Source organism: Microcaecilia unicolor, chromosome 3 (assembly GCF_901765095.1).
Source record: "Microcaecilia unicolor chromosome 3, aMicUni1.1, whole genome shotgun sequence".
Classification (NCBI taxonomy): domain Eukaryota; kingdom Metazoa; phylum Chordata; class Amphibia; order Gymnophiona; family Siphonopidae; genus Microcaecilia; species Microcaecilia unicolor.
Window position 1 is genome coordinate 58,268,519 of NC_044033.1, and position 25,550 is coordinate 58,294,068.

Below are 25,550 nucleotides of genomic sequence, written 5' to 3' on the forward strand. Positions count from 1 at the left end.
TAACATTATGACACGAGGGCGGGACAGTGAGACAGATGGTTACAAGCAGCACGAACTCCACGAACCGCACTGACCCTACGAACCCTTCAGTGCCACGGGGAGTCAGCTTCAGAACGTTGGAGTTGGAAATTATTATATGGGATAAGCATCCAAAACCATCTCCAGTGACCATGCAAAAATGTATGCTTGCTCTGAAGATAGGGTAAATTTGCATGTGTAATCTATTGCATTAAGTATACACATAGAGGTGTAGTTTAGTGGTTAGAACACTAGGCTTGCTATCAAGGGATGTTTGGTTTCAAATCTCACTGCTGATCCTTGTGATCATAGCAAAGTACTTAACTCTCCATTGCCACAGGTACAGAATTAGATTGTGACCCCTTTGGGGACAGGGAAATGTTTTGAATACCTGAATGTAAGTCACCTTGACCTACTTTCCTATGAAGAGAGGCTGAGAAGGCTAGGGCTTTTCAGCTTGGAGAAGAGACGGCTGAGGGGAGATATGATAGAAGTGTATAAAATAATGAGTGGAATGGATCGGTGGATGTGAAGCGACTGTTCACGCTATCCAAAAATAATAGGACTAGAGGGCATGAGTTGAAGCTACAGTGTGGTAAATTTAAAAACGAATCGGAGAAAATTTTTCTTCACCCAACGTGTATTAGACTCTGGAATTCGTTGCCGGAGACGTGGTACGGGCGGTTAGCTTGACGGAGTTTAAAAAGGGGTTAGATAGATTCCTAAAGGACAAGTCCATAGACCGCTATTAAATGGACTTGGAAAAATTCCGCATTTTTAGGTATAACTTGTCTGGAATGTTTTTACGTTTGGGGAGCGTGCCAGGTGCCCTTGACCTGGATTGGCCACTGTCGGTGACAGGATGCTGGGCTAGATGGACCTTTGGTCTTTCCCAGTATGGCACTACTTATGTACTTATGTACTTATAGATGTGAGGAAAATCCAATTAAATAAATAATACAACTCCACATCCACTATACTCCCCAGGAATATTTATGCCCAGTGTATATATAATTTTGTCAGTGTATAGTCTTAAATGCACATGTACAGCCCTATAATTTTATAAAATCCTTCTGACTATAAAATAGATTTTATACATGAAACATCCTTTACTAAATTATCCATACTTTTGTGACATAGCTAATTCCACTGTGCGTGCTACCAAATACACATGTATTTTCCATTACTTTATATACATTTTGGAGTGGCCTAATGGTTAGTGTAGCAGGCTTTGATTCCATCATTATGGTTTCAATTTCCATTGTAGCTCCTTGTGACCTTGGACAAGTTACTTAACTCTCCATTGCCTCAGGTACTACAAACAAGATTTTGAGCCCTCTAGGGACAGAGACAGTACGTGCTTATAATGTTTGATTGTTTTCTGCCTTTAACTTCATAGTTAAGCAGATTATAAATGCCTAAATTAAATTTTACAAATAGCTTTACTTCAGTGGTCCTTTTGTAAAATACTTTTCAAATTTTGAACATCCCAGTTCGGACATCCCTTTTCTGACCTTGATGACTTGTATAAATTTGGGCTTCAATTACGGTATCACACTGGAAATAATTGCTACTAATACGTTTAAGGCTAATTTTGTTTTTTGTGTTTGCAGTTAATGGTAAATGGGGTCCTTGGTCTCCATGGTCGACATGTACTGTAACTTGTGGAGGAGGCTTGCGAGAAAGGTCCCGCCTTTGCAATAGTCCCAAACCACAGCATGGAGGGAAGAAATGTGCTGGAGATTCAAAAGCACTTGACATGTGTAATAAACAAGATTGTCCAATAGGTGAGTATGGATAAGTCCCTACATAATCCTAAGTATGTACAGAATGCTAGCTAGATAACTCTATAGTGTGGGAGGTCAATGATAATGAAGTTAGGTGCTTACATTGGATACATAGATTGCTATTTTTGACAATTAACTAGGTCTGTATTCTTAAGTTTAGGTGCCTATTTTTCTTAGACACTTGTATGAGCCAGGGCAGGATCAGGTGTGGAAAATAGATTAGGCACCTGTAACTGTTCTTCAGCGATAGGTGACTAAATTAGATGGGAGAGCCTAAGTGCTGCAATAGCAGGCCTAGAACTGGCTAGCCAGTGTTCAACAATTCCCTTCTAACCATGGGAAAGGGACCCTTCCCCCACACTCCTCCAATTGCAAGTGCAGGTTGAAGAAATTTCTAATGAATTTACCGTCTTTAATGACTGTTGAAGCTCCACCCTGCTATCTGCTCATTGGTATAACGGGAGTCAGCTCTGATGGACAGCCCAGTTCAAAGCCTTCTGCAGCTTTAGTGCCCTCCTGGTGCAATGAACTCCTCATTCTCCGAGGACAAGCAGGCCCAATGTATTTTCACATGTGGGTGATGTTATCTGACAGAGACTGGTGCAGACGCTACCTAGTGCACATATAGCTCTAAGAAAGTACTGACATCATCCCACTTCGCATGCGCAGATGACTTCCTGCCCACATGTGTGTGTGGGTACCTCAGTCTCTTCTTTTTCATGGAGCTGGGAGGACATGTTTTGCAATCTCCACTCAATACATAGTCTTTCGTCTTTTGAGTGCCTTTCCCTTGCGAGTTTGGCACTTATTTTTAGTTGTTTTCCTCAGTATTTTCCTTGTTTTGTTTTCCCTAATTATTTTCTTAGTTTTTTCAGCCCCTTCAGGTTTTCTTTATTTTTTGCAGCTCTTTAGACACGCTTAGGCCTGAGCACCCTTTTTCCTGGCCTTCAAAATTTAAGAATTTAATTTGTCCGCTATTCTTTTCTCAGTGTCTAAGAAGATCCCCAGTGGCTTCAAAAGGTGATTTCTGCCACGGGCCCACAAAGTTGGCGTATCAGGTGCCTTGGGCCTGACCACCAGCCTGATTCTTGTTCTCTCTGTTAACAAATGCAGCTGAAGACACAGAGGTCACATCAGGTCCAACAGGAGAAGCTTTTTAGTTCCTCGAAGGCCAGTCCATTAACATCATCACTAAAAGCATCAATCTCAATGGCTGCCCAGACTGCCTCTTTCACTGTGGTCTGCTGTCTATGTCTGATGTCGAGGGAGGAGGTTGCCATCTCCCTCAACATCAGACATAGACAGCAGACCACAGGACCAGTCAGCATTGGACCCAACACGTATAGGTTTGACGTTGTCCTCTTCAGCATCGAAGGATCCCAATGCATCAATAGAGCCTAAGAATCATCAGTATTGGTCCTCATTGAAGCACAGTTGTCAGAAGCACTGGGACATCAGAGTTGGCGGTCCCGAGAAGTGTCGCCACCAGAAGGATCGCTCCCTCTCTTTAGTGGTGGTGCTAGTGCACCAGTCCACTTCAGGTACAACACTGACTTCACTCCATGCTGTCTCTGAACTGGCTCCCAGTCTTTGCTGATGCCTCCTCTCGATGAACGGTGCTGGGTCATGCTCAGGGAGGAGCTGGCACAGATGTTCCAGCAAAGGCAAAAAGAAGAAAAAGAACTTCCACAGGCAAAGAAAAAGCAGTTCATAACAAAAAGTGGAAGGCACCTAGACAAAGTCCAAGATTTTAAAAGTATTTTTATTCTTTAGAAACAGTGGGATTATTCTCCATACAGTCTTCACATGCAGTATACAGGATGCTCTTGACCAAAAGTCCCAACACAGGCCATGTTTTGGCACATATGCCTTCATCAGGGGATCTTAAAAATGATAGTAGCAAATGTGAAAGTTCAATGGAAGTAATATGAACACATGATGATGAATAGCCGAACTACATTAGAATGGGGGGAAGATGAGAAAATGAAGAAAAGAAAACACCCAAGTCAGTGAAATAAGTGCAGAAATGCTAAGAGGAACTTAATACTAATCAATATAAGACAAACATGAATGTATGTGATATATTCAAAATATATACATAATCAGTGATATAGTGAAACCTTAAAGGAGAAAACTTTAAAAAATTATATATATATATATACAACTGTAGTGTAAAAAAACATGATGATAGGAGCTACCCATAAAAGAGTAAAATAACTACCTGTCAAAGTGACACAATTTACAATACTGCAAGCTGTTAATGTTTGTAAAACACATAATTAATTAATTATTTATTATTTATTGCATTTGTATCCCACATTTTCCCACCTATTTGCAGGCTCAAAGTGGTTTACAGAGTGTGGTTATGACATAATCATTTCGTGATAACAGGTACAATTCTTATAGTTTGAATGTTGGTAAGAGAAGATAGGCATAGTCATTTCATGATAACAAATACAGTTATTACCGTTTAAAGATTAGGTAAGGGAGGATAGACGGAAAGTGTTAGGTAGGTTAGAGGTGAACTGCGGTAACTGTGTGGATTGTTGAAGTAGTTTTGTAGGCTATGTATTTTCCTTGTAGGCCTTTTGGAAGAGATAAGTCTTCAGGGATTTGCGGAAGTTAATTATTTCGTCAATAGCTTTCAGGTCTGTAGGTAGAGCATTCCACAGCTGCGTGCTCAAGTAGGAGAAGGTGGTGGCGTATGTCAGCTTGTATTTTAGTCCTTTACAGCTGGGGAAGTGCAGATTGAGATATCTGCGGGATGATCTTACAGCGTTTCCACAAGGTTTAGCATGTAGATTGGGGCGTCTGCGTGTATAATTTTGTGTACAATCGAGCAAATCTTGAACTCAACGCGTTCTTTGAGTGGGAGCCAATGGAGTTTCTCTCTTAGAGGTTTAGCACTTTCATATTTATTTTTTCCAAATATGACTCTGGCGGCTGTATTCTGGGCTGTTTGGGCAGCCGGCGTATAGTGCATTACAGTAGTCCAGGTGACTTATTACTATTGACTGTACCAGGGTGCGGAAGATATGTCTCAGGAAGAAAGGTTTTACTCTTTTGAGTTTCCACATGGAGTGGAACATTCTCTTCATTGTATTCTTCACATGAGTATTGAGTGTGAGGTTTCGGTCAATAGTCACTCCAAGAATTTTTAGGTTTTGCACGACGGAAAGAGAACAGTATGGTGTGGTTATTTTGGAGTAGATGTTTTTGTTGTGTTGTGAAGTTAGTACAAGACATTGTGTTTTCTCTGCGTTGAGTTTCAGTTTGAACGCATTAGCCCAGGAGTGCATCGTTTGGAGGCTTTGATTGATCTCGTTGGTGATTTCGTTTAGATACTGTTTGAATGGGATGTAGATCGTGACATCGTCTGCATATATATAGGGATTGAAGTTTTGAGTGGCTAGAAGTTTGGCTAGCGGTATCATCATTAGGTTGAAGAGAGTTGGTGATAGGGGGGATCCTTGGGGAACTCCACATTCAGGTGTCCATGGGGGTAATGTGTCCGCATTGGTTGTGACTTGGTATGATCTTGTGGTCAGGAATCCTTTGAACCATTTGAGAACTGTGCCTCCTATTCTGAAGTATTCTAGTACATGTAATAATATTTCATGGTTAACCATGTCGAAGGCGCTAGATATGTCGAATTGTAGGAGGAGTATGTTGTTGCCGGTTGCAATTGCTTGTTTAAATGCGTTCATTGCAGACACTAGTACCGTTTCGGTGCTGTGATTTGTCCAGAATCCTGATTGAGAGTCGTGCAGAATTGAATGTTTGTTTAGGTAATCAGAGAGTTGTTTCGTCACTATGCCCTCCATGAGTTTATCTATAAATACAAAAGAGAAAAAACCGACATTCATGTACCGAAGTTTAATCAAATAAAACATCAGGCATGAAGAACAGTATGAAAGCTCCAAAAATATGAACAATGAGCCAGTGAGGATCAGGGAAGCAAAAAATTGTTAGTTACCCTAATAAACCATATCAGGGCCAAAGCAGTGCTATAGTGTATTTTCTCCCACTAAGCACAAATGCTAAAATAGTTACCAATTTAATATTACAATTAAAAACAGAACATGATGGTGTCAAATCCTCACTTCCTCAAAACACAATATTTAATATATAAACAGAAACAAACAAACATGACAGGAAAGCATAGTTATCTATTAAAACTGCAGAAGGAATAAGATAAGGAATGTTACAGAAATGAATTGCAAATGTAAATATGGCGGCAACCAAAACAGAAGCAAAGCATGGAAAGCGAGGCAAAACCTCAGATGTTCCAGCTGCATTCCGCTCAGGCATCTAGGGAGCTTATGCCAGCTACTGATCAGCCTCAGCTCCTTCTTGAGGCCCAGGCTTTGCCTGTGGAGTGGTTTTCGACATTGGCATCTCGACGGGTGTTGATGTCAGCCTATGCAGTACTGCTCTCGTCATTGAAGGAGGAAGCTTCCCTGGAATCAGAGGGTAGGGCTGTACCTTGGCACCCTCTGGGGTGTGGACATGGTACCATTGAGCTGAGGCAGGCCCAGACTCACTTGGACTATCCTGAGTAACTTGAGGATTCTGATTTGGGCCTTTCATGGGATTCATGTGAGGATCCCCATTACTTCTCAGAGGAAGAATCTTATTGTACCCCTTCTGATCACTCCCCACCACAGAAGAGGCACAAATCTCCACCTGAGGGTCTCTCGTTCACTGGTTTTGTGAAGGAGATGGCTTTGGCCATCCCATTTAAGTTGGAAGCAGAAGAGGAGCCCAGGTCTATGATGTTATCAGTCTTGCCCGATATTCAGACTGCAGGAGATAGCCAGGCTGTCTCCCACACTCGGCACTAAACCCAGATAGTCAATGCCGGTCCATTTCTGGTGACCAGCATTGAATATCCAGTTTAACTTTGGCCAGTCCAATTTTAACCAGCTATGCTGATATTCAGCGCTGGCCACTTAAAGTGAGACTGGCCAAAGTTATTCCACCTAGTATGGTGGTCACATATAGCTGCCAAACTTGACTGCTCTCACTTTAAAAATTGGAGGATAGCCCAGGGCACCTGTGATACTTTTGATATTGCATCCAGACTCTCTAGCATGGGTGTTCGAATGCATAAAATCTCATGGCTATGTGTTTCTGACCGGGAACCAGTAGTTCAAAAGAGGTTAGCAGACATTCCCTGCCGAGGAGACAGCCTTTTTTGATCAAGGTAGAGTAGGTCACTGACCTCATTAAGAAGCATACTGACACCATTCAGTCCCTTTCTCGTCAACCCCCAGCTGCATTCTCCTCTACTACGAGGTTCCCGAGTGGGTCGAGGCACAGAACTATTTACTCTCATAGGCATAGGTATCGACCTCCTTCCTACTTATTCCAGAAGTCCCAGACCCACCGGTCCCATCCACGTCAGCCTAGGAACCAAAAGGAGAGCACAGCTACAGTCCAAGTAACCATCCTGGATGACCTGGTGGGAGGGTAGCTGAATTGTTTTCTATCAAAGGTGTCCCATTGTAACCTCTGATCCTTGGGTTCTTCAAATAGTCCATTTTGGTTATGCTCTTCATTGGTGTCAGAGACCATCAAATTACCCACTGAGAGCATCATTTATCTGCTCTCATGACAAGCAGGTACTCACAGAGGAAATCTCTGCCCTTCTACAGGTCAATGTGGTTGAACCTGTGCCACCAGGGGAAGAAGGGAAGGGATCCTATTCCAGGTACTTCCTTGTTTCCAGAAAGACAGGGTGATATCATCCCACTCTAATCCTAAGCGCCCTGAACAAATTCATGGTCAAAGAAAAGTTCAGGATGATTTCCCTGGCACCCTTCTCCTTATGAGTCAGGAAAAAGTTGACTATGCTCTCTGGACTTAAGGATGCCTATGCCTACATTTCGATGCTTTCCAGTCACAGAAAGTATCTCAGATTTCAAGTATGGAATACCACTACCAATACCGCATTCTGTAAGAGTACATCTCATGGCAATCAGAGCTTACCATTTACATGTGGGAGGGGGAAGGGTAAGCCCATCTCTGTAGAGCCTCCCTGCCCGTCTTCAAGTCTTTGCTTAAAGCCCACCTCTTCAATGCTGCATTCAGCACCTAACCCTTACCGTTCAGTGAATCCAGACTGCCCCAATTTGACTGCCCCTATCGGACCGACCGTTCACTTGTCTATTAGATTCTAAGCTCTTTGAGCAGGGACTGTCTCTCTTTGTTAAATTGTACAGTGCTGTGTAACCCTAGTAGTGCTCTAGAAATGTTAAGTAGTAAGTAGTAGTAGTAGAGCCTCTAGTTGTTCAATTCATGAGATGTTTGTTATTGACAAACCCCAGGTCAAACCTGCTGCATCAAAGGATCTCAACATCATTCTCACCCAGCTGATAAGAGTTCCTTTTGAGCTATTGGCTTCCTGTCATCTGAAATATATGACCTGGAAGATTTCATTTTTGATGGTGGTCACTTCATCTCACAGTCAGTAAGCTTCAGGCCATAGTATCTGATTCACCTTACACTAAGTTTAATCACAACAGAGTATTTCTTTGTACGTACTCTAAGTTCCTTCCTAAGGTAGTGTTGGATTTCCATCTTAACCAGTCAATTCTTCTGCCAACGTTTTTCCCAAAATCTCAAACCCATCTTGGCAAAAATGCACTGCATATCTTGGACTGCAAACGAGCCTTAACATTCTATTTGGAGCGGACTAAAGCCCATAGACAGTCCATTCAGCTTTTTAGTTTTTTTGACCAAAACAGGATGGGAGTAGCCATCACCAAATGCACTCTTTCCAATTGGATAGCAGATTGCATTTCCTTCACTTATGCCCAGGTGGGGATGACTCTTGAGGGTCTCATGTCATAGCTCATAATGTCAGAGCCATGGCTACGTTGGTAGTCTACTTGAGATCAGCCTCCATTGAGGAGATTTACAAAGCTGCAATGTGGTGTTTGGTCGACATATTCACATCTCACTATTGCCTTGAGCAGAGTACCCAACATGACAGCTGGTTCAGTCAGACAGTCCTCCCAGGCCCGGCTTTATTCTATTCTAGGCTGCACCTTCACAACTACGAAGTCCAGACAATTGCTCCTTTAGCTTTATTTTCTTAGTGCTGGAAAGATGGATAAATGACGAGACACAGTTTGAGCACTGGGAAGTATGTTATCAGTTAGCACCTTTCCATATTTCACCCAAAGAAATCAACTTTGGTGCCAAAGCTTTAAAACCTGAGTCTTTGATAATGGTGAATGGCCTAATTTCTTTGGCACACATTTCAGCACAGTCATTGACAACAGTATTCTTATCTAAAATTGTAGGCTTCAGTCTATCTGGCACGTTTTGAAAGCATGGCATTGAGTTATGGACTGTGTCTCTTTGATCTTTTTCTTTCGTACACGGTATGACTTCAGATGAGCTTTCAAACTACTCGTGCTGTCCCGTGACTTTTATTTTGGCACACGAAGGCACTGCACACAGATCAAGTGACAGCAAAATCCACCATCAATGTTGATCTATTCATAGTAAGGCCACACATCACTTTGGCCTTCGCATTTCATAAAAGTGGTACATTTACTTTTTGAATTTAGGTTTCCAACATCTCATTTTTCCAAAACATATGCATCAGGAGTCTGTTAAAAAAATCATGTCAGCATGAATTTAAACACCAAGATATAGATTTAGATTTCTATTATAAAAACAACAACCTTGTTTCATTTAGATTTGAAAGAGGAGGAGGAGGGAGCTTTTTAATTTAAATAAACTTACTCTTGTAATTACATAAAGCTAGCAATCAGCAGTACAAAAAATGAAAGCTTAATTCGCACCTCGATTTTACATTATCCACTCTGAAACTTATATTTCTGCTGATCTTAAGAGAGGTTTACAACACAATTGAAATAGCAAATAATAATATAATGCCAGTGGATAAATCGTACAGTAACTTATAATTGACTTTTGAGCAATTTCACCTTGAATAGTATTAGAGAGAAAGAAAGAAAGAAGCGGGGGGAAACAGTCAGGCAACCCTTTTTACAAAGAGGGATAGTGCCATCATGTGCCTACCTCGCTTTGTTCCCCTCTCCGCCAGTCAATAGAGAGTCCTGCAGGTCCACACTCCTCTTCCCAGGGTCTGTAGTGCCTGGTTGTGAGCTCCCCACTGGCTCTAGCCATGCCAGTGGAGTCAGAGGTTGCTCTGTGGAAAGCTGCAGGAGCAACACACCCTCACTTCTTCCTTCATGCTCCTCTTCAGCATAAGTACACTTGCCACCACAAATCACTGGAACTTTGCTTCTGCTATTGTTTTCCTCCTTGTCATTGTTGCTTCTCTGAAGGCCCTTGCCTGTGTCCCTCCAGCATCAACTGCCTCCAGAAAACTCCAACTACTCTCCAGCACAGTCCGAGATGGCAGCAGCTGATGGTTGCTTGGTAGAAAGCTCCAGGAGCAGTGCACAATTGCATACCTCTCCAGCATGAGCACACCCACAGCCGCAAATCACTGGACCTTCACTTCTGCTGTTGTTCTCCTCGTAGTTGTTGCCTCTCTGAAGGCCCCCATCTGCGTTCCTCCAGCATCTACTGCCTCTGCAAAACCCCAAATACTTTCCTGCACAGTCCGAGGTGGCAGCAACTGATGGTTGCTTGGTGGAAAGCTCCAGGAGCAGTGCACAATTGCACTTCTGTCCAGCACGAGCACACCGGCAGCTGCAAATCACTGGACCTTCACGTCTGCTGTTGTTCTCCTTGTAGTTGTTGCCTCTCTGAAGGCCCCCATCTGCATTCCACCAGCATCTATTGCCTCTGCAAAACCCCAACTACTTTTCTGTGCTCTCTCTGCTGCCCCAAATCCCAGAGCAACTTACTCGGGTGCACTAACACCTTCAGCCAATCAGAAAGATAGAGTGAGAGAAAGACATGCTTACATGCATAGACAGAAGTCAGACAGGAAGGTACGAGGCAAAAAAGTGGGATGGAGAAAAAGTTGTAGCTGAGGTAAACTGTGCACGTTGGTCTGGCTTGTCCCTATTACTACAGAATTACCGCTATGATGCTCCCTGTTCCAGCAGCAGAACTGCATAACCCTTTACCAGTATTATCGCATAATGTTTTAAATTATTCCCCATATCGCAATGTTACCATGGTAGTCATGTTACTGTCTAGCTGAAGCTGTACTAAAAAAATAACTAATTGTTGCTAAGACACAGATTTTATTTCTTGCTAGATCTTCTTGTGATGATATCCCCGATTCTGTTACTTTAGGAAATTAACAAATTCCTGTGGTTTGTAAGGCTCGGAATCTGGGAGTTATTTTAGTCTCCTTTCTTTCCTTGCATTACCATGGTCAAAAAATTCTTAAAGATGTTTTTTGTTAGATTACATTTATTGAGACGACTGAAAGAATTTTTGAATCAGAACAATTTCAGAATTGTATTACAAAGCACTGTTAGACCTTGCTTTGATTATTGTAATGATCTTTTGACAGTGATTTCAAAGAACCAAATGAGTGCTCTGAAAGTTGCTCAAAATGCAGCTGCAAGAGTCTTGGTTGTTCTCATTATTCACTCATTACCCCTATTTTAAAACAGCTTCATTGGCTTTCTGTTGTTTTTAGACTGCTTTGGTTTTTAAAATCTTAAATGGAAAGGCATCTGTTTTGCATTCAGCAGGTTTGCATTTTTATCAACCAATGAGAAACTTGCAATCAACAGATAGAGCTCTTTTGGAGGTTCCCTCTTTTTGACTAGTACTTTTAGAAATGCACTGTTCTACTATCTTTACAGTAGTAGAGCCACAACTATGGAATTCCCTCCCTTTATTTATTAGGATCTATTTACCGCCTTTTTGAAGGAGGTCACTCAAGGCGGTGTACAATAAGAATAGATCAAACATGAGCAATAGGCAATTACAGCAGTAAAAAGAAAGGTGCAGAGCTTTCACCTGTTAGAGACATATTTATTATCGCTGAAAAACAAAACCGGTGATCTCAAACCCGGCGAACGCTGGCATTTGGCCAGGCTAAACCGTATTATCGGAAAAAAAGATGGTCGGCCATCTTTTTCAATAATACGGTTCCGGCCAGCTGTTGCGCCACCGCCAAAATAGACCGCCGGCGAACTATTTCGCCGGCGACGTTCGATTATGCCCCTCTTTCCCATTGCCTTCTTCAACAGTGTGAAGCACCGCTATGTCACTGCTTCTCAACATGGGGGTGGGGGGGCATGACCTGGGCTGACATTTCTGCCATAAACTGCCCAGCATCACACCCAAGTCAATGGAGGGATTTATCCAAGGCCACAAAGAGCTGGTGTGGGATTTGAACCGGGGCTTTGAGGTTCCCAGCCTATAGGGAATAATGAGGTAAAGGTTATATCTATCTATATGGTGAGTAATTTTGTTTCTTAGTATAGCTTCAGTCATATTGCCTAACACTGACACCAGGCTCACAGGAATGTAGTTTTCAAGATCATTCCCGGATCCATTTTAAACATTTGTGTTACATTGGCCACCCTCCAGGTCTCAGGAATTGTGGCCATTTTGAATGATAAGTTATAGATTAATAGTAAGAGAAGCAATTTCATGTTTGAGCTCTTTCAGGACTCTGAGGTGAATGCCTTCTGATCCTGGTGATTTGTTGATTTTGAGTTTATCAACTTGATCTATTACATCTTCTAGACTTATGATGATGTGCTTTAATTCTCCAAATCATCACCATCAAAGAAAGTTTCCAATGCATGTATGACCCCTTTGTCCTCCTTAGTAAAGACCAAGGCAAAGAAATCATTTAGCTTTCTGATATTACCTGCACCAGAATGCCCCCAAAATAATCAGTTGTGATTTAAGCACTAACTGGTCATTTTCAACGGCATTAACTGGTTAAGTGCCATTGAAAATGACTGGTTAGCCCCAAAGAGGCAATTCAATCTGCTAGGAGCCATTTCTGGTCAGTTGAATCACCTTGAATATTGTCCCCCATCTTAACTTTTAGTTAGAAGATTGAGAGACTTTTGGCAGAAAATAATTTTAGGCTGGTAGTACACAGCCTTCTAACTCCATGCTTTGATTACTGCAATGGCCTTTTGATTAGTATTTGGAAGAGATCATTTAAGGCACACAAAATGCTACTGCCAAACGTTTGGCTGGTTGTCTCATTTCAAACATATATCCCCAGTTCTTATGGGGCTACACTGGTTACCTATTGAATATCGAGTAAAATTTAAGATTTTAGTTTTGGTGTTTGGATGGTAGAAGCTGTTAAGTCTCACCACAGATAGAATGGTGTTCCCCTGAAGACGCTACTAAGTGAAACATGCCAGCGGGAACCGACAACAAATAACATCATGCAAGCTGGACTTTAATCCCGACTTTAGGGAGTAGTACAAACTACCGTCATATTTTTAGTCACCACCACGGATGGGGATCCCCATAGGACTTTCAATTTAACAGTGGCCCCCTGCACTCCATGATCAGCTAAGTACAAATTCATTCTTACCAATAGAACAACTAAATGATATGAGTATTTGGATATGGTAGGAAGGTAGGAGTGCAATGATGTGTTAAGGGGTGCCAGCAGTAAAATACTGCAAGAGAGTTCTGGGAACACGACCCCTCCTACTGAGCATCATTAGCAAATAAAAAAAATAAAAAATATTGATTTCACATTCAATGCACTTTTTAAGTTTATTGTTCTAGTGAATTGGTTTCGTTGTATGATTCGTAATTAAATTTTAACTGCCAGACCCTCAACCATTCTTCTAACATTTGGAGATCCCTTCTCATGGTTTCTACTCCCTCCAGAGCATCCACTCTATTGGCTATCTTCGTGTCATCCGCTAAAAGGCAAATTTTTCTTTCTAACCCTTCAGCAATGACTCGCAGAATTATATTAAACAGAATTGGCCCCAGCACCGACCCCTGAGGCACTCCACTACTCACCTTCCTTTCCTCTGCTCTGATTCCGTTTACCACCACCCTCTGCAGCCTGTCAGTCAACCAGTTTCCAATCCAGTGTGTGTTTCAATTGTGATCCGCAGAAAATATTTAGATCGTACAGAATAGAAATGCTGTAAATAATAATAATAATAATAATAAATATGCTCATAAATTTAGGCCTGCCATTCATGTGCCTGCATTTATGAGCCTAGTGCTGAAAATCAGTGCTAACCTTATAACTTTTTCCCTGCCCTAAATCCACCCCGTTACCACCCATTTATTATGCTCCTAAATTATTATTATTTGTTACATTTGTATCCAACATTTTCCCACCTATTTGCAGGCTCAATGTGGCTTACACAGTACTGTAATGGCGTTCGCCAGTTCCGGTATGAACAAATACAAGGTGTTACTGTGGTAGCAAAGTTCATGTATGGTAGATATATTAGGGAACTTAGGGAGGAAGAGGGAAGTTGGGGTGTGTCCATTACGATCTTTGGTTTTGTTGTGTTGCAGGTGCTCAGGCTTTTATGTTGGGTCGGTGGGATATGCCTTCCAGAACAGGTTTGTTTTTAGTTCTTTCCGGAAATTTAGGTGGTCTTATGTTGTTTTTACTATTTTTGGCAGAGCGTTCCATAGTTATGCGCTTAAATAGGAAAAGCTGGATGCATACGTTGATTTATATTTGAGTCCTTTGCTGCTTGGGTAGTGAAGATTTAGGTATGTTCGTGCTGATCTTGTTGTGTTTCTGTTTGGCAGGTCTATGAGGTCTGTCATGTAACCCGGGGCTTCGCCATAGATAATTTTATGAACCAGGGTGCAGATTTTGAAAGCAATACGTTCTTTGATTGGGAGCCAATGCAATTTTTCTCGGAGGGGTTTGGCGCTTTCAAAACGCGTTTTTCCAAATATAAGCCTGGCTGCTGTGTTTTGAGTGGTCTGAAGTTTATTTATAATTTGTTCTTTGCAACCTGCATAGATTCCATTGCAGTAGTCAGCATGGCTTAGTACCATTGATTGTATCAAGTTGTGGAATGTTTCCCTCGGGAAGAATGGTTTCACACATTTAAGTTTCCACATGGAGTGAAACATTTTCTTTATGGTAGATTTCGCTTGATTGTCCAGTGAGAGGTTCTGGTCGATTGTTACTCCAAGAATTTTCAGGCTGTCTGCGATAGGCAGGGAATAACCTGGGGTGTTTATGTTTGTGGGTGTTTATATATGTTGTATTGGGATGAGATGATGAGGCAATGTGTTTTTTTTGTGTTGAGTTTTAATTGGAATGTGTCTGCCCATGAGTCCATGATGTTCAAACTGAGCTTGGTTTCATTGGTGATTTCTGCCAGATCGTGTTTGTAAGGGATATATATTGTGACATCATCAGCATATATAAATGGGTTAAGGTCTTGAGTGGATAAGGACTTGGCTAGTGGGGTCATCATGAGGTTAAATTTAGGTCATCATGAGGTTAAATTTAGGAATTTAGTGAAAATTCGAGTAAAAGCTTATGCACTCAGCCTTAATAAATTTTCACACAGGCCCATTTATAAACATAACTCTCAAAGTTAGGAACATAAAGCCTTTGAACATTGGTCATGCTGTTACTAAGCCCTTTCTGACAATACTGTGTTCCACTTTGGAGGCTGTATCTCAGTAAGAATAGAGGAAGTTCAGAGAAAAGTGACCAATATAGTGTAAGAGAAGAGGCTGGAGGACATAAATATGTATATTCAAGACAGGGTGAGAGGCTTGGTAGAAGGTATTATCTGGGCCTGAGTGAACTTGTATGCGTATCTATTTTGAATGGTAAAGGACCAAAGAGAGAAGAATTGGATAAGGATTGATATTTTATAGGTGGTCATGCTTGTATTGCTGACAGCTGGCTTTTATAATTGACTTCATCAATTTAGGCATGAACAACTGGGCAGACTGGATGAATTAGCAGGTATGTCATCTATGACAGTGCTTCTCAACCCAAATCCTTCGGACACACACAGCCATTCAGGTTTTCAGAATATCCACAAAGAATATGCATGAGATGAGTTGCATACCAAGGAGGCAATGCTTGCAAATCTATCTCATGCATATTCATTGCGAATATCCTGAAAAGCTGACTTGCTGGGTGTGCCCCAAGCACTGGGTTGAGAACCACTGATCTATGATATTTATTTATTTATTTATTGGTGCTTATATCCCACATAATCTGAATTCCAGTTATCCAGTTCTATATGGATTACAATAGTAAATAAGTGATAAGTCATACAATATTTAGTTTCGAGCAAGATGAAAGGTAATATCGCTGTAGGAGCTATAAGTATTAACAAATTAATTAAGGATCAAAAACATTTTTCAATACAGTAATTTGTACAATTAATATAAAAACTTGTCAATCTGGAAGGCCTTTAGAAATTTGGGAAACATTAAGTAGTTATACTTTTTATCTCATTTGGAATGGAATTCCACCATTTTGAGCCCATGTGTGAAAAGTCTCTATAAAGAATAGATTTCAATTTAATATTGCTTTTCTTAGTCAAGTTAATACATCTTATTTGTCTGATGTGCTTAGATATTAAGTGTTGTACAATGGGTGTGCCTTTTCTTCTATTTCAATAGATGGGTGCTTGTCAAATCCTTGCTTTCCTGGAGCTGAATGTAACAGTTTTCCTGATGGCTCCTGGTCCTGTGGGGCTTGCCCTGCTGGTTACTTTGGAAATGGTACATTCTGTGGGGATATTGATGAGGTATGAAGGTGTTTTGTTTTGTCCAGTATTATAATTAATTCTCCAATATCTCTCAAGAATTAACTGTTTGTTTTATTGCCTTAATTTCATGGTCTATAGTTAAAGGAAAATAATTTCTATTTAAATTTTCTGTTGAAGGTTTTTTGAAATTGCTTGTATGTCTGTGACTCTTAAGAGTTTGTTTAAATTAAAAGCTGATAAATAAAAAATAAATAAATAAAAATAAAAAAAAGAATTAACTGTTTGTTTTCTTGTTGTTTAATCATAGTGTACATTAGTCCCAGGTGTATGCTTTCAATTAAATGGAGTCCATCGATGTGTCAACACAGATCCAGGTTTCCATTGTTTGCCTTGCCCACCACGTTACAAAGGGAGTCAACCTTATGGAAGGGGACTGGAGATAGCCGAGAAAGACAAGCAAGTAAGTGAAATGCTACAAAGAAACAAGGTTATGTGACTTGAGCATTCAGAACTGAATTTGATATAGCCATATAGGTGCTTCTAAAATTACCCCAGCACATACATAGATAAATGTAGATGCTAGGAACCCATTTGAAAATGGACTAGACTTCTGTGTGCTGAAAAGCATGCGCATACTTTTCAAAATTTATTTTGCAATGACTTTTTAATGATTTTGTTTTCAACCTAGGAGGGGGAGGAGGGTTTGGGCAAGTAGGGAAGTCCTAAGTACATGTATGCCATGTAAGATGGCCTAGAGTCATAAGAGTCCAGACAATGGGCCATCATAGTTGTATTATGGAGGTCATAGGAAATGGGGATGGGTGGTAGCAGGGAGTTTAGAAATCAGGATCATAAGTTCCTTTTGTTTCTTATGCTTTATGATGCTTTGTTCGCACCTATGTTATTGTTTAATTGTCGGAAAACACAGCGAAGGTGACAACAAAGATGATGAAAAAACTCTTTGAGTTCATTGGATGTTTTTTCATCATCTTTGTTGTCACCTTCGCTGTGTTTGCCAGCCTGTTTTGACCTGCGCGAGGGTTCTGTGTTCTTCTGTGCTTGTCGATTGTTTAATTGTTCTCATATTGCAGTCTTTGCATTGTGATATTTTTCAGCGGGTGCTATACTGTTTCTTTGATTCTGAATAAAAACCATAAAAACTTAATGATTTTTTTCAGCATCATTGCTCTTTGGTTAACCAACATATAGCTGCCTGGTTCCAATTTCAGCCCCTTTCTGAACATAGGTTATTCACCCATTTCCCTCTAGTACTAAGCAAACATTGCTTTCATAAACATCACATTAGTTCTATTTCTCTATTTAGAAAATGAGTGAGAAGGATTAACAAATTTAATACTCAGTCTCAATGTTTATAATTGTTGGATTGTTCTAACATAATATCTAACATATAAATGTAAACACGAGAGGCAGATACATCTTTGACCTATTCATCTTTTTCTTTTTTAGGTGTGTGAACCTGAAAATCCATGCAAAGATAAAACTCATCACTGCCACAGATATGCAGACTGTATATACTTGGGCCATTTCAGTGACCCTGTGTACAAGTGTGACTGCAAGACTGGATATGCTGGGGATGGACTGATCTGCGGTGAAGATTCTGATTTGGATGGCTGGCCCAACAATGACTTAGTTTGTGCTGCAAATGCTACTTACCACTGCAATAAGGTAAGTCAGAGGAGTACACTAAGATTGTAATAATATATTGACATCAGCAAAGAGAACAGAAGAACAAAGTCCCTCGCAATACATAGATGCGACAAACATAGCAAAGATGACACCAAAAATGAACCTAGATGATGTATAACTTCTACAGAAGATTTGTTCAAACATCCAAAGACTCAACACAAATCGTGTGGCAGAGTGGGGACATGCGGTGAAGGGAACTGGTTGCGAGCAGGTATGCAAGGGAGAGTTTTGCGCTCTAACCAAGTAGAAGGGTATAAAGAGGCTGCGGGTTTGTGCATGATCAAGTGCTTTCCACGTAACCAGTTCCTAACCCAGTCAGTCACTTTAGGACCCATATCAAAAGCACTCTATTTATTTATCAGTCGACTATGTGGAACCATATCAAATGCTTTGAAAAAAAATGTAAATACATCGCATCTGCTGCTCTATTGATCCAACTGTCTGGTCAAACAGTCAAATAAATTAATCAGATTTGTCTGAGAAGATCTACCTCTAGGAAACAAGGCTTTTAACTGTTTCAGCATCAGGTAGTTCCCTGATCTCATTTCATGAGAAAGGCATTTATAGAGTGGTTGGTTAATTCCTCTGTGTTGGAAGATTTTTATCATACTGTTTTTGTGCTTTAAAAATATTCACTGTCTTCTAATGCAGCCTTAATAGGCAAAATGTGACCACATCAAGCATATTTGTATTAATAAACTTTAGAACTGCTTTTTGAATTAGTTTCCTGGTGCTATCTGCTTCTTCCATTTTGGTAGGTTAGCACCTATCTTCTTGTTTGTTTGGTAAGATCTACTCTAATAAAACCATGCTGCCTTGTGTTCCTATACTCACACACCAACCAGCTCATTTTCGAAAGTGATCGCCGGCCATCTTCCGACACAAATTGGAAGATGGCCGGCGATCTCCTCAAATCGGTATAATCGAAAGCCGATTTTGGCCGGCTTCAACTGCTTTCTGTCGCGGAGCCGGCGAAATTTCAAGGGGGCGTGTCGGTAGGGTAGTGAAGGCGGGATGGGGCAGGGCAGGGGCGTGCTCACGAGATGGCCGACTTCACCCGATAATGGGGAAAAAAAGCCAGGCTTGACGAGCATTTCGCCGGCTTTACTTGGTCCCTTTTCTTTCATGACCAAACTTCAAAAAGGAGCCCCAACCAACTGACCAAATGACCATCCGAGGGAATCGGGGATGACCTCCCCTTACTCCCCCAGTGGTCACCAATCCCCTCCCACCTTAAAAAAAATCCAAGTGCTCGTCAGGGATGTCCTAAATCAAAACTATATTTGCTTGGTTTTTTCAGTAGTACTAGTGGGGTTTGAACCAGCCACCTCTGGATTACAAGACCAGTACTCAACACTTGGCCACAGCTCCACTTACGTGGATGTCCCTCCCTTTTGATTATGTCCCTTCAGGTCTCTCTCAGCCAATCACAGACAGCGTATTTAGCTATCTGTGAGTGGCTGAGCGAGACCCCTGTCTGTGAGTGGCTGAGAGAGACCTGAAGGGGCATAATCAAAAGGGAGGGACACCCAAGTAAGTGGAGCTGTTGCCAAGTGGTTAGAGCAGTGGCCTTGTAATCCAGAGGTGGGTGGTTTAAATCCCACTGGTACTACTGAAAAAGCCAAGGCACTTGGATATTTTTTCCACTTTTTTGAAGCCGGCCATCTGTAAACCTGGTGATCTCAACATTTGACCTAAATGTTGAGATTTAGCCAGCCCCAACCGTATTATCGAAAGAAAAGATGGCCGACCATCTTTTTCGATAATATGGTTGGCACTGCCCCTTTGTGGAGACGGCCCCGAAGATGGCTGGCCATATAGATGGCTGGCACCGTTCAATTATGCCCCTCCAAGCGGGGAGAAAGAACTGTTGCTACATTTGAAAGCTAGAGTGTTTAGAGAACATCCATTTTCTGAAGCAGGCCATTGTGGCCGAAACACAATTCATATCAAGTCTTTGAATGTTTGAATAAATCTTCTGCATTTTTGGTGTCACCGCTGTGTTTGTCTGATAACATATTGACAAATATTATGGGGGTAATTCTATAACTGTGCATCTCCATATGGACTTTATTTTATATCCGCATCTGGGTGCCCAGATTCCATTGTAGAACACTGGCATAATCTGGTATCCGGCACACATTACATTTATGAACCCACACACCAGGGACACAAAAGAGGCAGAAGATCTGCAATGGAAACAGTGTGAAACAAACAGCAGACCCACAAAAATAGATGGGCAAAAGGCAAGGATTTTAATTCAACTAATCATATCTACCTGACATCGCCATGTTTTGCCTGAAGGCTACATCAGAGGAAGAACTAGAAGAGGTAAATTCATAAAGCACATTCCCTCCAGATCAACAATAAAGCTGAATTAGCCTTGTAGCACGTCTTCCAAGGGTTCTCCAGCAAAGCAGCCAAGTGTTCTCCATCAAATCCTTGCTTTTTGACCACCTATATTTGTGGGTCTGCTGTTTGTTCTACCCCACAGTTACACTGGCCATAAATGTGGCAGGAATTCACATAACTTACAGTATGCCCGATGGGTATGCTCCCTTGCATTTACTACTACTACTCAATATTTCTAAAGCGCTACCAGACTTATGCAGTGCTGTACAGTCAAACATGAAGAGAGACAGTCCCTGCTCAAAAGAGCTTACAATCTAAAGGGCATAACAACAAAGACAATCAAATTAGGACAGCATAGTACATCTGATTAGACAATAGTTCATAGGGACAGACTAATAGATCTAAACAGCTAAAGACAATTAAGCGCTATGCCACTTACATGCACCCTTACAGAATAGCGTGCTGTGCTAGCACATATGAAAGTGAAACATAAAAACATGGAAAATGAAGGCAAATAAAGATCATAGTATATTAAGTCTATACATCCATACCATCTAAAGGGTAAAGGGGTAATGTGATTTGATATACCGCCTTTCTGTGTTACAATCAAAGTGGTTTACATTTATTATATACAGGTATTTTCTCTGTACCTAGTGGGCTCACAATCTAAATTGTACTTAGGGCAACAGAGGGTTAAGTGATTTGCCCAAAGTAACAAGGATCTGCAGTTGAAATCTAACCCAGTTCCTCATATTCTTAGCCTACTGCACTAACCATTAGGCTACTCCTCCACTCCTATTATTCCTTCTTCTTCCTTAAAGATCTGATATATACCGTATTTTTCGGACTATAAGACGCACCGGACCATAAGACGCACCTAGGTTTTAGAGGAGGGAAATAGGAAAAAAAAAATTTTCCTCTTTCCCTCCTCTAAAACCTAGGTGCTCCGGTGCGTCCTGTCCGGGTTTTGGACCTCCGTCCCGTACTTACAGGATTCCGTGTTCCCTGGTGGTCTAGTGACGTCGGGGCAGGAAAGAGCCCCCTCTTTCCTGCCCATCGCGCTGCTCTCCGTGCTTCTCAATGCTTTCCGACGGTCTCGGCGAGATTCAAAATGGCCGCTGAGAATCTCGGCGGCCATTTTGAATCTCGCCGAGACCGTCGGAAAGCATTGAGAAGCACGGAGAGCAGCGCGATGGGCAGGAAAGAGGGGGCTCTTTCCTGCCCCGACGTCACTAGACCACCAGGGAACATGGAATCCTGTAAGTATGGAACGGAGGTCAAAAAACGCTACCTTCGGACTATAAGACGCACCCCCCATTTTCCTCCCAAATTTTGGGGGAAAAAAGTGCGTCTTATAGTCCGAAAAATACGGTATGCTTGTCCCATCATTTGTTGAAGTCAGACACAATCTTCATCTCCACCACCTCCCACCAGGAGGCCATTACACGCATCCACCACCCTTTTTCCTAAAGAAGTATTTCCTTAGAATATTCCTTCATCCAATGCCCCCCCCCCCCACACACACACACACACATATACACACACATTCCAGAGCTTCCTTTCAATTGAAAGAAGTTCACTTCCTGTACATTTGTGCAATGCAGGTATTTAAATGTGTCTATCATATCTCCTCTCTCAGGCCTTTCTTCCAGATTATATGTATTGAGATATTTAATTCTGTCCTCATATGCTTTATGAAAAAAAATACTGACCATTTTAGTAGCCACCCTCTGAACCGACTCCATACTATGTGTATCTTTTTGAAGGTGTGGTCTCCAGAATTATACACATCAATCAAAAAATAAGGTCTCAGAGACTTATACATAGGCACTATCACCTCCTTTTTCCTGTTGATTCTTTGCTTTCTTATCAGGCAGCTAAAATAGGTAAAGATATTTTTTCCTTGATAGTTCAGACATCAAGTTATGTACATTTTAGATGTTTAGTTTCAGAATAATGGAAGGAAATGAATGTATTAGTTTTAATTGATTGTTAAGTTTCACTAGACCTTATTAGATGTTTCATTAATATTGTGCTGACATCAAATCTGTTATCTGAATTTCAGTGCTGTTAAAGGTGTATAATTTTGATACATTTTTGAAAGCTTTTGATCTAGTGAACCATACTCTACTGCTGGCATGCTTTCATGGGCTGGGGGTCAAAATGCATAACCTACCAATGGTTTGCTTCTTATCTTGAGTCCAGGTCACATCAACCATCTTCTGGCTCCACAGTATCTGCTATGTGTAACATGACTTTTGGTGTGTCTCAAGGATCATTATTCACCCCCACTCTTTTTAGCACCTTTCTAGCTGGGTTGTAATCCCTATTGCAGTGTGGACAATATTCCTGTTCCTCTTTGCCTGCATTGCCAGGACATTACCACACTTGAGACCTGCCTCCAAGCAGTACTCATTTGGCTGAAGGAGAACTGTCTCTTCTTTAATGCCTCTAAATGGAACATAAGAACATAAGAGTAGTCATACTGGGTCAGACCAATGGTCCATCTAGCCCAGTATCCTGTTTTCCAAACAGTGGCCAAGCCAGGTGACAAATACCTGGCAGAAACTCAAATCGTGGCAACACTCCATACTACAAATCTCAGGGCAAGCAATTGCTTCCCATGTCTTGTTTCAATAGCAGATTATGGACTTTTCTTCCATTAATTTGTCCAAACCTTTTTAAAACCCAGATACACTAACCGCTGTTACCACCTCCTCTAGCAAAGAGTTCCAGAGCTTAATTATTTGTTGAGTGAAAAAATATTTCTTCCTATTTGTTTTAAAAGTATTTCCATGTAATTTCCTCGAGCGTCCCCTAGTCTTTGTACTTTTGGAACGAGTAAAAATTGATTTACTTCTACTCGTTCTATACCACTCAATTCATTTTCCTCATCTATGCTTGAAACCTCCCTCTCCACTTCAAGTGTATTGTTCACCAGGTCAAAAGTATGAACCATACTTCAAAATTATGGTTCACCAGATCAAAAACTGAAGAAGGTCTAGTGACATGAGAATAACAGACTGGCCTTGATCTAGTGAGGAACAACAGAAAGCTAGAAAGGACCATAGAAAACTAAAATGCCATACTGAATGAATACTCATAAGACTCACCACAGCCACCCCAAACATAAACACTCACCTACCGATACCTCTGGGATACATCAACGCCAGGTCAGTGGTCAATAAAAAAGAGACAATAAAGGACTGGATAATCCAAGAAGATCTCAGGCTAGCATGCATCAACAAAACTTGGCTCCACAGTAGAGAGGATCCCATCATAAATGAAATATGCCTGCCATGCTACAAGATCCTCCACTGAAACAAAAACAAGAAAAGGGGGGGATAGCCCTAATATACAGGTCATTCTTCACAGTGGAACCATAGCAGAATCCATAACCCTGCAACTGGAAATAGCCTCTATCAAAATCAGTAACACCTCCCTACACAACCACCTGTGCTATATCCTCTTCTACAGACCCCCCAGGAAACTGGAAGTTGGCCCAGATGACCTTTATGGACTTCATCTCAAACAGCTGCATGGCCCACTCCAATGTATTGCTGCTAGGAGATATAATCCTACACTTAGAGAAACAAGAATCAGAAAACACCAGGGAATGTGGGGAATTCTTGCAGCTATGGGACTTCCAAAGAGAGCAGAACACTGCAACTCACACAAAGGTCATACATTAGACCTACTAGCCTACAGACTCTCACCTGACCAAGACTTCCTGATACAGAATACCTACTGGACAAAAATACCATGGTCAGACTACTTCAGACTAAACATGACCCTAAGATGGAGAGGACACAAGCCAATGGAAACGTGATCAGAACGCAGAAGATTTCCTGTTAGAATGGGATAAAAGAACCACACTGGTTCTAGATGAAATAGAACCCCTAAAAATAAAATCTGGATGCAGTTTCACAATAGTCCCCTGGTACAATGAAGAACTAGGGGAACTAAAGAGTCGCTGTAGGCATAGAGACGTTCCTGGATTAAGAACAAAACCAAAGCTAAGAGGACATCCAGGAAGGAAGTGGTCAATATCTATAAATGCCAACTGAGACAGGCCAAATGGTCATATTACAAGGGACAGATAGGCCCAAACTACAATAATCCAAAAAAAAACTATACAGCCTAGTGAACCACCTTCTTGACACCAAACAAGCGTCGATGAATGACATCACCCCTACAGCAAACAAACTAGCCAGATGCTTCAAGGAGATCATCGACCTGAAGAAGTGTCTCCCTTAGGCCAATCCTCGCTTAGAGTTCTTCATAGACAAACTAGACAACCCCCAAGATGCTGCACCAACAAACAGAAAATGTGCAACCTTCAACTCACTGATGCAGGAGTCAGTATCCCACTTGATCTGTAAATTCTTAACTGCATACTAGATGCTGGATAATTGCCACAACTATGTCATGAAGGAAGCCCCAGACTAATTCATTACATACCTCAAGAAACACCTAGACTTCCTGTTCTCAACAGGGCAGTTCCCTACTGAGAAGGGCAACATACAGCTGACACCTATACCAAGGAACATCAGAAAAAGCAAGACAGAGGTTACAAACTACAGGCCAGTAGCATCCACACCCCTCATGGCAAAAATAATGGAAGGACCAATACTACCTCACCCACTCCAACATCCTACATGAATCCAATCAGGCTTCAGACTCCACTTCAGCACAGAGATGGTTTTGATAACACTACAGGCCAACTTCAAAAAGGAAATCAGGAAAGTGTAAAACATCCTACTCCTGCAATTTGACTTATCAAGCTCCTTCAACATGGATGATAACCAGATGTTACTTAGACTGTTTGATAAAATTGGCATCGGAGGGAACGTACTAGAATGGTTCAAAGACTTTTTCACATCCAGATCCTACCAGGTGAAGATGGGGCCATCACTCACTTCTCTATGGAAAGCTCACTGTGTAGTCCCACAATGATCCCCAATCTCACCAATTCTTTTCAACCTAATGTTGGCATCGCTTGCAAAATCATTGGTCAAACAAGGCTTCAACCCTTTATATATGCAGACAACATGTTCATATATAT

The 25,550-nt window shown here is 41.4% G+C and overlaps 1 protein-coding gene across 1 annotated transcript in view; it reads left to right on the forward strand.

The window, feature by feature from the left end:
* The window catches only part of THBS2 (thrombospondin 2), a 287,917-nt gene that overhangs the window by 169,111 nt on the left and 93,256 nt on the right, over positions 1–25,550 (forward strand). The window contains 4 exon segments of the mRNA XM_030195961.1: positions 1,632–1,805; positions 16,338–16,465; positions 16,734–16,886; positions 17,894–18,112. Of these exon segments, the coding sequence (XP_030051821.1) occupies positions 1,632–1,805; positions 16,338–16,465; positions 16,734–16,886; positions 17,894–18,112 (674 nt within the window).